At 59.2% G+C, this 14,667-nt stretch overlaps 1 protein-coding gene across 1 annotated transcript in view; it reads left to right on the top strand.

Annotated features, from left to right (window-relative positions):
- The window catches only part of MLPH (melanophilin), a 40,635-nt gene that overhangs the window by 20,915 nt on the left and 5,053 nt on the right, over nt 1-14,667 (top strand). The window contains exons 5-12 of the mRNA XM_032407810.1: nt 2,221-2,324; nt 3,518-3,634; nt 4,767-4,968; nt 7,131-7,270; nt 10,989-11,174; nt 11,451-11,606; nt 13,068-13,160; nt 13,801-13,878. Of these exons, the coding sequence (XP_032263701.1) occupies nt 2,221-2,324; nt 3,518-3,634; nt 4,767-4,968; nt 7,131-7,270; nt 10,989-11,174; nt 11,451-11,606; nt 13,068-13,160; nt 13,801-13,878 (1,076 nt within the window). The remainder of the gene's footprint in view (nt 1-2,220; nt 2,325-3,517; nt 3,635-4,766; nt 4,969-7,130; nt 7,271-10,988; nt 11,175-11,450; nt 11,607-13,067; nt 13,161-13,800; nt 13,879-14,667) is intronic.

Raw genomic sequence — 14,667 nt, 5'->3', positions numbered from 1 at the left:
AGGCGGCCCTGTTCCCAGAGGCCACGTTGGAACCCCTGAGGACCTGACCTCGCTCTGGGAGGTGCCGATTCCAGGGACCGGGTGGGCTCAGGAATCTGTGTTGTGTGAAAGGCCGTGGGGATTGTGATGCCCAGCCCGGGTCCAGAGCTGCTGGAGCCAACGCCAATCAACTGGCACCTGCCCGTTTCAAAGTTGTCACCACCGAGGACCACAAGGTGGCGCTGTGGGGCAACAGGAACCCCGACTCCCAGCTGCTCCACCTGGGCCCTGGGTCGCGTGTTCTGGGGTGATGGCCGGGCTGAATTCTCCCTGGGGGTGCCTGGGAGCACAGCTCACTGACTCACAGAGGGTGCAGGGAAGGAAAGTTGCGTGTTTGTTTTCAAGTAGACAAACTGAAAAAATAGAAATGACTGAAGTCGCTGTTTCGAAGCCTGGCCAGCCAGGGCCAAGGGCAGACTGGTCAGCTGGGGTGAGGGGTGGGGGGCGGCCGGGGTCTTCTCCGGGTGAACCTGCAGAGCGACGGGGGTGTTTTCCCGAGGCCCCCACAGCAGGACGGGCAGACGCTGCGGGAGGCGGTTGTCCCAGGGCCAGGAAGGAGATGAGAGGAAACCCGTCCTCAAGCGCGGTCTCGGGAGGATGTCTTTCTCCCCAGTGCCTCTCCTTTGGTTCCAGGTTTGCCTGACAGAGCGCGAAGCTCGCCTGACATCCACAGTAAGTCCTTGGTGCTCACAGGGCTTCGTGTTTCTTCCCACCTCCCTGCCAAGAGCGGCTGAGAGCTCTCTCCCGTGTCAGGAGCAGGGGACATCCTTTGGGCTTGCTCTCGAGAGACGCGTTAGTATCGCTCAAACTGCCGTCCCAAGTGGAGAGAGAGATGGAAGGAGTCCGTAACCACAAGGGGCACAGAGCTCCTGTTCCCATTCAGTCCTGGGGGCAGCTCCACGCTGACAGGCCACGCGCACACATGCACACCCACACACACGCACACACAGGCGTGCGCCCCGGGCCTCCGGGAGCCATGCCCACATTCCCTCGGTGCAGGTAGAGGTCAGCTCAGTGTCTTCTGTCTGGTGGTCTGGGGTGAATTTCCTCAAGACTCACTGTCCAGAGAATCAAAATAATCACCCAGTGTGCCCGCTGCGTGGGTCCGAGTTCGGGGGTACAGAAGGGCTTACAGGGCAGGCTCAAGCCCAGTAAATGCCCTGCTTGTTCATGCTTGAGACCTCCCCCCACCCAAAGACACAGGGACTGAGGGCCTGGGCGCGGGCTGGGGGGTGTGCAGGGGCAGCACGTGCGGGCCTGGCCCCACAGCCCACGCTCCCCCAGTGCAGAAGTGGCCTCGTGGCCCCGAGAGAAGGCCGATGATTCATGCTCTAAAACCCCAGAGCTCATTGCCTGGTCCCCTCTGGTGACCTAAAGGAGAACAAGGGCCAGGCCAGTGGGAGAGCAGAGGGAAGAGGCTGTGATGGGGCCACCTGGGTGCTCAGGTGAGGCAGGGGGCCTGGGGGGAAAGAAAGGAGGGGCGGGAGCCCTGGGGCTGAGGCTCACCTCCTTCCCAGCTGTGTCTGCAGTCTGCAGATAAGCACATGAAATGACTGTAGGTAAAGCAGTTTGTTTGAGAAAACATGACTTTGCCCTTGGCCTCCTTCACCCACCACAAGGCCGGGGATACAGATTGCCCAAGAAACAGTCCATGAACAGAGGGTGAATGCCTATAGGCGTGACCCTCAACAAAATTGATGCCAAGTAGTAGTTTTCTGCTGGGATTCAGACCGAGTCTAACTGATGCTTGGATAGGTCTTTGGAAAGCCAGTAGATGGACTTGCCTGGATGTGTCACAGTGGGTGGATGGATGGATATGTGCATGCAGAATGAATGAATGAGTAGATGGAAGGATGGATGGAGAATGGATGGATGGATGGATGAAGAATGGATGAGTGAGTGGATGGATGGATAGAAGGATGGATGGATGGAAAATGGATGAATGGGTGGATGGGTGGATGGAAGGAGGATGGATGGGTGGATGGATGGAGAATGAATGAATGGGTGGGTAGGTAGGTGGATGAATAGTAGGTAGATAGGTGGGTGGGTGGGTAGATGGGTGAATGGACGGGTGGTAGATGGGCAGGTTGGATGGATGGATGGGTAGGTGGGTGGGTGGATGGTTGGTTTGCCCCCAGTCTTCTTCACCCTGGGTTGAATCATGTGCGTGGTCCATTGCAGGTGGGCCTGAGCCAAGCCCTGGTGAGGGAAGTGGAGACAGTGAGCACACAGATGAAGACGGAGAACTGGACATAGTGGCCCAGGCCCAGCCCGTTGGCAGCAAGGTAAGTCTTCCCCAGTCACCTCTGCCCCTGCCCCTCCCTCAGCTGGAGCCTGGGGTTCTGATGTCCTAAAAATCTCAGTACTCTCCTTGACTCTACCAATCCCCACAGCATGAGCACAAAGACCCCGCCTCCTTTGCCATGCCCGGACAGTCTCTGAGACACTGAGCACCAAATAGCATCATGTTTTCAGCACGTGGTGTCACCATAAGAAACCCTAAAGCAAGGTGTTGGGGACACAGAGCCTGCAGGGAAGCTTGCTTGACCCGTCCAGTCAGGGTCCTGGGGTCAGGCTCGTGAGGTTGTGAGGGCAGGCAGGGGTCCCAGAGGGCACCCTGCTGTCCTCCAAGGTGGCCTTGGCATCTTTCAGGGAAGTGAACCCCTTTAGACTCCCCTCTATGAACATTTTACTTTTCTTCATAGCCAGCCACGAGCCTTGCTTTTATTAGTGTTTATTTCCATCTTTATTTATTTTGTAACTTATTTTTGGTGATCGACAAGCAGAGTATGCCCTGGGGTTTTGGGGAGGGTGTGATGGAAGGAGAACAGGTGGGGGGGGACAAGGAGTTTAGTTGGAGACACCGGGAGGAGGCCGGCGTCCGTGAGATTCGACACCGACCAGGTCTGGCCAGTCTACAGTGAGAAAATTGTATTCCTGCCACTCGGTGAGCTTAAAGAACACCAGCCAGTGTCTGGAATATTCCCTATACAATACCTTTAAAGGATCAAGGTTATCGTGAGGGAGGATTTCATCTGAACAACATGGAGCTCTCCCCCACCTCTGTGGCCTCACTGTGGGTGCCCCTCATTTGCCTGAACTCCCCGCCCGACACCTCTCAAGGGTACCTGTCGGCCCTAGAGAAGACTGCCCGCCCTGCCCACCCCTCACCCCGAGGCTGCAGTGCTCCGGGACCTGTGTCCTTAGCACATCCGGCAGCCGTAGGCCCCTCGGGCTGAGCAGGGGTTTCCTTTCACTCTAAGAGATGCTGAGGATGCAGATCTGGCAGGGGATTCGGAGGGGGAGCCCTCTGGGCCCCTTGAAGCTGCCTTCGAGCTCCTTCGGGTTTGTGTCTAGTGCAGGAAGTGGATGTGCCCCGGAGGCACCCACCCTGCTGCCCAGGGCGGAGGGGCCCCTGGTCCTCTCTGTCAAGCTGACCCCGACTCTCCTCCTCTTGCCCACATCTGCACCTGCTAAGAAAAAGCGCCTCTCTATTCATGACTTGGACTTTGAGGCAGACTCTGATGACTCTACTTGGTCTGGCAGTCACCCCCCATATTCGTCCCCAGTCCCAGCGGCCGCAGACAGCCTACAGGTCAGTGGGCTCTGGTTTCTGTCCCCGTCCTTCCCGGGATAACCTGAGCGACAGGTGCTCAGGCCCCAGGTGGGGGACGGCGCTCCGGGAAGGGGTCCAATGGCTGTAGCAGACATCAGGGCACGACAGGCCAGGGGAGAGATGAGCTGGGGGCACAGGATCCAGAAGCTCCACACTCCCCATCTCTGCAGAGATGGGTCTGGCAGCTTGGAGAAGAGGAGTGCAGGATGGGAACCAAGGCTGGACAAATGAGGGGCCGGGGATCCGGGCTGGCTGCTTGTCCCAGAAGTAAGGCTTCTACCCTGTGATTCAGGAGGGCAGGCCAGGGAACCGGCGTCTGCCCTGGACTCAGGGCCCGACATGTGCCTGGGCGCCTGTCTGGTGAGTCCAGGCCAGAGCGGGGGCAGGGATGCATCTGCCCAGGCTGATCCACAGACCGCTTTGGGGGGAGGACAGCAGGGCAGTGGGCTGGCACTGCAGTGGTCTTTGGGCCGCAAGCCTGATCCCGCTGCTGCAAGACCAGCCCCTGCGGCCTCCAGGGCCTGAGGCCTGCCTCCTTCCTGCCCCCCTCGAGCTGGAAAGGGGCTGGGGCATGTGGCTTCCAGAAGCCCTCAGCACCTTGTTGCCTTGGGGACGAGGGCACAACAGAGAGAACCCTCTGCCGGCCCGAGGAAGGGTAGAGGAGGAGGTGCTGGGGTTGCAGCCGAGGGGCCCCCCGGGAGCCCTGCCCACACTCCCTCTTCCCTTTCTGGGAGTATTAAGGTGCATGCAGTTAGAACAATGCACCCCCCCCAAAAAAATAACTTCCCCATCCGCCTCCTCAGGGCTTCAGTCTCTAGGTGGGTCAGAGCCCCCAAGACTGTCAGATGTGTTCCCTTGTACGATGAGTGGCTCAGGGTCTCGGGAGCCCCAGCCTTCCACGGACACATGGGACAGGGTAGGCAGTAAATGGCTTTCAGCAGGAATTCTGGAAGTACAGGGAACTGAATCACAAGGGGCCAGAGCTGAGGGGTGTCTAGCGTTTGCTCAATGATGTCTGGAAACTCTCCAGACTGGGATGGAAAGACCCACATGCCAAGGAGCTGCCCCTCCTAGTAAAACCTCACGCACCTGGCAGGTCCCGTGTGCTCAGGCCTTCATGGATGAACCCCATGCAAAGGACACCTCCCCGGAGGCCACGGCCCTGGAGGAGGCCAATGTCAGCGCCCCTGGGTGCCAGCCCCGTCCAGAAGAGCAGACGGACGGCCACTCACCTGAGGGACAGGACACCCTCACTGAGCTCTGCATCCCTGGAGAGTCGTGCACGACAGCCCCAGGGACTCCTGCCACAGCTGGTAGGTCCGTTGATGGGCTCTGCATGGGGGAAGCGGTCCATGGAAAACCCGTCCACTGCCCTGATTTGTGCAGACATCCCGGCTGGTTGATAGCAACCCCTTCCTTCACCGCACTGTCCGGCATGTGCGGTCCTGGTAGACGCCCTCCACACCTGCTCCCCGCCCCCCAGGCTGGGCGCTGCTCTTATAACACTCAGGAGTCCCAGCATTAGCACCTCAGCTGGCCACACAGCTCGCTGCCGGCCATAGGGAGGGTACTGAGCTGGCTCGGGGTAGGGACGTGCAGGTGTCCCTGAAATGATTAGGATCACTGGTCACCTGGACCAACCATCCTGATCAAAGGACAGGGCAGGTCCAAGCCTGGGGACTGACGCTGCACCTGGGGACCCATAGTACACTTGGGGACGGACAGTGCACTTAGGGACAGCGCACTTGGAGACAGGCAACGCACTTATGGACGGACAGTACACTTGGGGACAGGCGGGGCAGGTTCCGTTTGGGCACTGCTTCCCCTGGTCCACCACCAGCTCCCAGCTTTGAATCGTGAGGTCTGCAAGTGCTGAGAACCTAGACTTGCTCAGTTTAATTTTGTTGTCAGACAGTGTGCTTCGTAATGAAATCCTGAATTGCTGTCTTTTCCTGTGCCCTGTGGGAGTGTGGGTTCAGGAGTTCAGACACCCTACGGATGCAGGAGCAGATGAGACCACGGAGGCAGCCCGGCCCTCCCGCTAATGAGCCCCCACGTGGCTGCCACGTGGGGCTAGCTGCCGGGAAAAGTGGTTAAGACACCGTCTGCCAGGAAATCGGTCCCCTTTCTGTTTTTCTTTCTCATTATATTATAGGAACCATAATCTCATGGTCCACAGGCTGATTAGGATGCTGGAGGCATTTTGGGAGGAACATGGGGCTTTAATTCCCCCTAAACAGTGAATAAATGAATCTATATTGAACAAGTCCTAGAACAGGGACGTGCACAGAATCTGTGCCCCCCCCACCGTGATCCCACACCACCCGAGGACATGGACAGGGCGGCGGGCAGGGAGGGAGAGACCGCATTTCTGATCAACCAGCACAGTTTTCACCTCATCCCTTAAACTGGGAGCATCTCACGGGGACATGCAGGAGTTTGACGGGCAGTGTTGTCTCAAGATGCATCAGACAACCCGCAGGTGCGCCATCTGAGGTTTGGTGGAACGTGGCATGCCACTCGATCCACCTGCTTAGCCACTGTGACTCGGTTTCTCCTCACTGCGAAGAGGGCTTCATGCCTATCGTGCGGCGTGGTTGTAGACACTAAACGAGATCGTAGTATCACAAACCTATCGGCTTAAAACAGCGCACCTCCATCCTATCTATCCCTGTGGCCAGGAGCCGGGGCGCGGCCTCACTGTGTCCTCAGCGCGCGGTCTCCCAGGCTGAAACCAGCGGGGCCTGGGGCTGGAGTCCCGCTGGAGCTCGGGGCCCTCTCCCAAGCTAGCTCAGGTGCTTGGCAAGACTCACCGAGCCAGTGGGGGCTGCTGCCGTCGAGGACAGAAGGGGCTGTGCATGGTGACTCCCTGGTGCTGGAGCTCCCGTCGGTCAGCCCCGGCCACACCTCCTTCCCCCCCCACCTCCCAGGGTGGTGTGTGCAGCACCATCCAGGCTGCCTGGAGCCCTGGGGACCTTTGGTGAGGCCGTGGGGATAGTAAGCTTCCCCCCCCCATCTGGAGCCCAGGATGAGCATTTCCAGGCACATTGTGGATGACCCGGATCCACATAAAGTCAGGCATGAGAAAAAGCCCGTAGTGACCAATGTGGAAAAACTTCCCAACGTCCCCTCCACTCACGGACGCTCCCCGGGCCCTGCATGGGCCACACTCCGGGCACACAGGTTCCGGTGGTGGAATGCGGTGCACTGTGATCCTCCCGCCGACCATGTACCTCTCTGCTCCCCTGGCCCCACCGAGAGTGCCAGGCAGGGGCCTGGTTCCTGAAACTTCCGTGTGAGGGCTTGCCATCGCTCCGTTCCGACTTTGATCTGAGGTTCTCGGCTCCCTCCCCTCTGGGGGCTGTAATCACGTCTGCAATTTCCCTCATCTCTCGTTTTCCCTTATTGGGAAAAACGTGTCCACTGGCTTCCAGCTTTTCGCTCTGCGTAACTCGATCCCACTCTCACTCCAAAGGGACGAGCGCCATCGGGAGTGAGCAGCTCCCCTCCCGGTATCTGGCCGCCGTGGACACCTCCGATGACGAGAGCACCCGGGCTCCCAGCGCGGCCTCCTGCCATTCCAGACGGAGAGGCCACGCCCCGTCCCAGAGCCAGGTAAGGCGGCTGCGAACAGTTCCTTCTTGCTGCTGCTTTGGGTGGAGCCTTTTTACCTTCACGCCAAGTCCTGTCGGAGACATCAGAGCTTCCAGTGCTTTAAAACTGCACGTTTGCACAAGCCTACGTAGCAGACGCGCGTGCGATATCTTCAAAATAGCCACTGTTCTATCGACGTGAAATTCACAGAACGTAAAATTCAGTGTCCTGAAGTGGACATTCACTCGCACTTAGTACATTCACAGTGTCGTACTCCTGTTGGTCCCCAAACGTCATCGGCCCAAAGGGAAACTGATCCCGTGAGCAGTCGCTCCCCGTCCCCTCCCTCCGGCCGCGGGCGGCCACCAGCCTGCTTCCTGTCTCCGGGCTTCGCCTGTTCTGGGCGTTGCATCTAGACGGAAGCGTTCACCGCGTGACTTTCGTGTCTGGCTTCCTGCACGCAGCGTCACGTTTTCGAGGTCTGTCCATACTGTAGCTCGTGTCAGTGCTTGATTCCTTTGGATGCAGATACTTTATACTGGATCAAGTGTTCTGTCATTGACAAGAGGAGGAAATACTCCTTTTATACCTTTAGCAGGTGTTATGCAGGGTTTAAAAAAATTTAACTTAGAATACGTAACACCTGTTAAAGGAGTGTGACTCCCTCACATTGCAGACCCTGATTTATGACCTAAACCACAGGGTTCCTCTGAGTACCCCAGGTTCCCTTTACTGAGTTTAAACCGTGGTCCCACGTACAGACAGATTTAGGTCTGAGCAAGTACACTTTACTGGGGGAAGACGACAGTGCTTCGTACGAGGACAGCATGACCACTAGCCTGGTACACGCTCACCAAAGCCCCGGGTCAGGCCCAACTCCTACGGAGGAGATCGTGGGATTGGGGTCGTCTGTAAGTGAGTGACTGGAAGCAGGAAACCGAGAGGAGGGCCCCGCTCTGGATGGAGAATCTCGGACGTAGCTTAGCCATAGCTGGTCTCAGGCACATTTTCAGGAGCCGGGACTGATGCAGGTTCTAATGCATGGCACAGAGCTCCTCCCAAGACCCTCCCCCAGGGAGGTTTGAGGGGTGGGGGATGCGCCTGGGGAGCCTCGCCTCAGGGGACCCAGCGGCTGAGCTCTGGGCTATCAGGTGGAAGGACTGACCGATGTTGAGCGTGTTCAGAAAAGGCAGGAAGCAGCTGGGATGCGTGCAACTGTGCTTGATGCGGATCCAGAAGCAAGTGGGAGGGGCAGGGGACCGAGGGGCAGGCGAGGGGGCCAGAGCTGGGAGGGGCTGTTCTGCAGGGAGCTAGGGCCTTCCCCAGCCCCTTACCCTCTGTGCACTCAGACCCAGGGGGAGCGGGTCTGACACAGCCACAGCGCACACCACCAGCTAAAAGTCCTGGCTGTCACCCCCCCAGCACGGCCCACAGCCATCGGTGACCAGGGGAGCTGCCCAGCAGGGCCCAGGCTTTGCTGAACTCTGTCCCCAGCAGCATATGTGCCCGCATGGGGCAGGACCTGCACAGGCAGGCGGGGTGCCGGCCGCTCCCCAGTCTCAGCCGACGTAGGAAAGGTTAGAGGCTCTTCCCACCTCCATCCTCTCGCCGAGCCCCAGGAAATGCTCTGCCGAAAACAAGCAGCAGACTTGTAGAAGGAGAGAAGGAGCCCTTCCTTGCACGGCTTTTGAGGAATCGGTGTATGTTTTATGTTTTAAAATTGACTGGGCTCAACAATGTCAGCAGAACAGAAATGTGGAGTCTCGCGCTCTCCAGAGTCAGTGCCCTCAGGCACAGCTGACTCTCTTTCCTGGAATGCCGCCCAGAAGCTTCCTACAGCCAGCAGGCTAGAAGTTCTCTGGGCCCACCCTCCGTCTCTGGAAGAAGTGCGCTCTCCCCCTGCCCTGAGCACAGCAGGGTGTGACAGGCCCTGAGAAGGTCTGCAGTGAAAGCCATCTACCATTCTGCACCCAGGGTGGCTCACACTTCTCGGGGCCTGAACCCCCTTTTACGGAATAGCGAGGAAAACACTACGCAGGAAGGTGACCTTTGATCAGACCAGGGCTCAGTGTCCGGGAGGGCTGGGGGCTGGCGGTGGAGGGGCGGTGAGACCAGGACAGGTGAGACCAGAGCCACGGCCGGCAGAGAAGCCCCCAGTCAGAAGGCGCCAATAAAGACTAGAATTGTCTATTTTCAGCAAGTTTTAATTTAACAACTTTACTAAATTTCAGTAAAATACATGCCCTGGCATCTAGCCCTACTGGTACCCGCCATCCTTCCTGCCTCCTTGAACGATTCCCTATTTCATGCTTAGAGCCCATCTCCGACTCCACCTCCACCAGCAGCTCACCCGGCATGCGCCCCTTGCATCTTTGTGTAAAGGCAAGTGGGCAGCAGGCCCGGTGCACCGGGGAAAACCCAGGGCAGACTCTTACAGGGGTCCCTGCGAGGGGCCGCGGCTCCGTGCTGCCCCTCAGCTCCTGCCTCTCCTCCAACCCCAGATGAGCATTCCAGTTCCTTGTCTTGGGGTGCTTTTCTTTCTCACTCTGGGGGTGACATTTGACAGTGACCGTGTCGGGGGGTCTGCCGTGGCGGCCACGTGTCCTTTGCACACCGTGCTCTCCGGGAGACAGAAGCGGTCTGTGCACACTCCTGCAGCCCGGTATCGATCCCCGCCTCTCTGCCCAGTGCAGCCAGAGGGGGGCTCAGTTACCAGCAGCCGCTCTGAGTCCTCACCGAGACCCTTGTGCTGACGTTTCTCAGCTTCCTGTTCTTCTTCGGGCAGATTGGCCCACTGGAAGCCTCGGAGCTGTGAAGATCAATCTCATTAACCACCGAACAAAGCAAAAGCATCTTCCCGCCCCTCAAGGGCCATTCCCCTCTGAAAACAAGGTGAGCCACAGAAAATGGCAGGAAAGACGCACCTGCTGGGCTTGGAAGAAGACGGAAGAATTGATTTTCTCGGGTCTCGGTCTGGGCGCTAATAGACTCTGGTGACTCAGGGGGAGAGGAGGTTGTAATTTTAGTCACTGGAGGTTGTTACCTGGCACCCCCTGGCCCACAGTGACCCAAGGCTCTTGCCAGCTAACGACTTGTGGTTCGAGCAGCCTGGCATCATGACCTGGCGCCTTCCTGTGCTGATCAGGAGCGGCGGTGACAAGACAACAGCTAGCCCTCAGTCATGACGCATCATCCCTTTCAGATTCAGCTTCCTTGCTTGCTGAATTCGTCACCTCTTCTTCTGTGCTCACTCCCTTACCCTCTCTTCTGGTGCCACTCCCAGCTTTCACTTGGTATTCTAGAACTCTCGGTGTCAAAATGTGCTTCACGCTCCCTTCCCAGGTCATGTTACGGATGGCGGCCTTAGCTTTCCTTCCAGTGCTTGGGAATTTGGTGCTTCTGCGGTGATGGGCCCCAGATTCCTGCTGGTGGCTTTGTCCTCCGGCCAGTCCCTCGGCTTGGGGGCCCCATTTAGGGTCAGAGGGAAGAACTGTCCTCCCATGGTAAAAGTGTCCACGAGGGAAAGCTCAGTGTCTGGTTCACAAAAGTTGGGTCTTTGGCCTGGGTGGCGACAGGATCACCAGGAGTGCCCCACCCTGCAGAGCCCAGTTTCTGAGGGCCGGGACTGGCCCAGCACGGGCACTTCTGTAGAAGGGGCGGAGACTTCTCCCAGAGCCCTGCCTCTGAGCACGGTGCACACGGATGACCAGCTGAACGCAGATCTGTTCGTTGGTTTCAGTGTCTCACGGGCTGCGAGCCCACAGATGCCGACAGAGAAGAAGAGACCCTCAGGAGGAAGCTGGAGGAGCTGACCAGCCACATCAGTGACCAGGGGGCCTCCTCCGAGGAGGAGGGGAGCAAGGAGGAAGAGGCAGACCTGGACAGGAGCCCCTCCATCAAGGACCTCCCTGGGGCAGCCCCGGAGGTGAGGCCGCCCGAGTGGGCTCGGCAGGACCTGGGCAGAGGCGGGCCCAGGAGGCAAGAGTCTGTGACTAAGCCCCTGGCCCACCCCAGGCAGCCAGCCAACGCACGGTCGGCCCTGGGCCCCAACAAGACCTGCGTGGGATGCTTAACCCTCAGCCAGCCAGCCGGTCAGCCAGCCCCGAGTTCAGAGGAAAGAGTGTCATAGGATGGGCCCGTCTTGGGGAGGGCCCTGACGTCTCTCCTGCTGGCGGTCATGTTCCGTGCTTCCCTCTCTTAGATGAGCATGGCTGCGGGCCAGGCGTACAGACAGGAAACCACCCCCCAGGACCCTCAGGACCTCGTGCAGCCCGGCAGGACCACAGACAAGGAGCTGCTGGAGCTGGAGGACAGAGTGGCCCTCACGGCCTCTGAGGTTCAGCAGGTGGAGAGCGAGGTAGCACCAGGCCCGGGGGGTGGGGGGCTCCCCAAGTGGCATCGTGGTGGGCCCTGAAGTTCTGGAGGCTGCGGACAGCCCACCCGAAGCTCCGGAATAGGAGCTTGGGGGTTTCCGTGGGAATTGCCCATCCCACCACCCCTGTCTTCGTCCCATTTGCCTTGGTGAGAGGCAAGCAGGGTTTTCATCCCTACAGGAATGATGTTGACGCTTACCCCTCCCTGTCCCAGCAGGAGGGGGCTTCTTCAGAAGCAGGCTTAGGTCTGAGGACAGCGCCGGGGCTCAGGACCAGACTCTGACACAAGGGCCATCCTGTGAGCCCGAGTGTGGGTCCAGGACTTGAGTTCCGGTGAGGGTTGTGTCAGCGTACAAAGGTCAAAGGACAGAGCCAGGGTCTCAGGGACACCCGAGGTGACTGGGCTCTGCCCTGCCCTCCCCTTGGGGACCCCCAGAGAAAGAGGGTCTGCCCCTCAGGCTGCAAGGGGAGCCAACACCCACGGCCCTCTCTCGCTTCTGCTCATCAGCAGGTGGCCACCGGGAGTAAGGAGCGTGTCTCCAGAGCTGTGCTCATTAGGGGGACAAGCCAGCCCGAGGACTTTGCGTTCTTTTATTCCTTCTTGCTCGGCAAACAATTTCAAACTCCTGAAAATGGCAGGACACAAAAGACACAGCTGTCGCATTCTTAGATGGAGCCCCTGCCTTCATGGAGGCTTATGCTTTCGTGGGAGGAGATAGAGGACAAGCCAACGGCCAAGGAGCTCAGTTCTTGAAGCGAGCTGTGCAAACAGGAAGTGAGGGTGGCTCGGTGGAGCCCCCAGGTAGGCTGCTCAAGAAGGGTTATTACAAGAAGAAGGCAGCACACATGTGCAAAGGTCCTGGGGTGGTCTTGAACTTGGCGTGTTCAGGAAGGAGCAGTGAAACCCTGAGCCTGGGGCAGAGGGATTGAGGGGGAGAGGGTAGGAGGCAGGTCCAAGAGGAGGGCAGAGTCCAGAGAGCCGTTGGATGGATTAGAACAGGGGTGATGGGGCCTTGTTTCTGTTTCCAGAAGTTTCCTCTGGCTGCTGTGGGGGCCGATTTAAAATGATGTCAGGAAGGCAGGCTCTGCCAGATGCCAGCCAAGCCTTTGCCCAGAGTGTAGCCCTGTCCCTTAGAGCTGTGGTGACACTGTCCCCGGCACTGCCCCTCCTGCCGTGCCTGGGGGGATCCAGGCTTCCTGATGTGCCGAAAGTGTGCAGAGCCCCCCTGCTCTTGTCTGGAGGGTGACCCGCAAAGAACAGCAGCCCCCTCCCCGACAACCATGGAAGATGCATGAAAATGGGCCCCCAGGAAGCACGTCTGTCAGGACCCCTATCCTAAGGGGACCGTAACAAAATCGGTGAACGGGCGGCTTCTCTTCCTGGACTGTGATGTCGAGTTGGCACATCAGAGTGACGTCCGTGTGTCTGTCCTTTTTCCTGCCAGGTCTCCAACATCAAGTCCAAGATTGCTGCCTTGCAGGCTGCAGGGCTCTCGGTGAAGCCGTCGGGAAAGCCCCGGAGGAAATCCAACCTCCCTGTGAGTGCAGGGGCCCCAGCGCCCGACTTTGTGCCCAGAGCCCCAGCCACCCCGGCCCCCCAGCCGCTGCCCTCCCCACCCCGGGGCCTGAAACCAAGAGGCTGGCTGGCCGCCTCCCTTCCGGCCCCGCCAGCCTGGCTGGATGTGACTGGAACAGATTCTCCAGGGACGGCAGAGAGGGCGCTGCCCCTCCCCAGCCCTGCGGCAGGTCTGGGACCAACACCCTTCTCCCCAGAGTCAAGCTGGGGTCCCCAGGCCGGTCACACCGGTGGGGTAACCTGGCAGGCGAGCACAGTGTGGTCCCGGGAGAGCCCCAGGTCCGGCTGCAGGTGATACACAGGATGCCCAGTACATCTGAGCTTCAGATAAACGACCCGTCATTTTTGAGCGTACGTATTTCCCGTGCGATACTTGGAACATACTTATAAACAAACCTTATTCATTGTTTATCTGAACTTCAAAGCTAACTGGCTACTCTGTGTGTTACTTTGTTGAACCGGGTGCGCTGGGGCCTGACGGCCGTCCCTGAGCGCCTGGCCCCGTGTTCAGGGAGAAGGGCCGTCCCTCTGTCCCCCCGGCCCCCCTGTGACGGGGGTCAGACAAGCAGCCATCAGGTACAGGCTTTTTCCTTGTCCTCCAGATATTTCTTCCCCAACTTGCTGGGAGATTGGACCAGAGTCCTAAGGATCCTAATGCAGACCCTGCGGAGGAGGTATGGGTCGTCGCAAGAGAGTGGGGCGGCTCTTCCAGTCGCGGGACAAGCCCGGGCAGTGGTGGGCTGACCCGTATGGACTGTGTGAGCTCCGCCAGCCCCGCAGGACGGCGTCGTCAGAGGCGCATGCTGGGACAGGGTTGGCGTCAGACTGTGGGGGGAAACCCAGGAAAATCCAGCTGGGGAGCGGGAAGGTGAGGCAGAGAGGGAAGGAGGCAAACCCCACACAAGGTGTGTTTGGCTCAGAGGGACGCACCGGGCGTTGTCCTGCATGGGGGCAAGGAGGCCGCGTGCACCCCTGCACGCCCGTCCCTCATGGACGCCGTCCATTCCGGGCTCTTCCTGGCCCTGCGCAGGCAGGCGGGCTCCAGCGGGCTGGGGACAGGCTCCATCTGGGAGATGCAGGTGCTCTAGCAGTGGACGCATCAGGAGCCCAGGCGCGTGCGGTGGCACGGGGACCAGGGGTGTGGGAGACGGTGGCCCCGTTCACAGCGTGCAGGGGAGGCGCCGGCCGGGAGTGAGCCCGATCTCCAAGGTGCAGGTGGTGCGGTTAGAGGTGCGGTGGGAGGCGCCATCCCCGGTGCCCCAGAGAGAGTGGCGTCTGGTCCCAGTCCTGCCTGATGCCCCCAGGAGCCATAGCGAACACGCGGTCACGTGTGTATCGTGACAAGGACGCTGGGTAGCTCTTTACAGGTAGAAACAGTGCTTTTCCCGCTCTTCCATTTGAGGTTCACAAACCTGGTGAGGAGGCATTGGGATTAAGCCTGTTGTCCCGATGAGCCAACCCAAGCTCAG

Source organism: Phoca vitulina, unplaced genomic scaffold (assembly GCF_004348235.1).
Source record: "Phoca vitulina isolate PV1807 unplaced genomic scaffold, GSC_HSeal_1.0 scaffold1, whole genome shotgun sequence".
Classification (NCBI taxonomy): domain Eukaryota; kingdom Metazoa; phylum Chordata; class Mammalia; order Carnivora; family Phocidae; genus Phoca; species Phoca vitulina.
The sequence above is the reverse complement of the archived record's forward strand: the minus strand, read 5'-3'. Positions and strand labels throughout refer to the sequence as shown.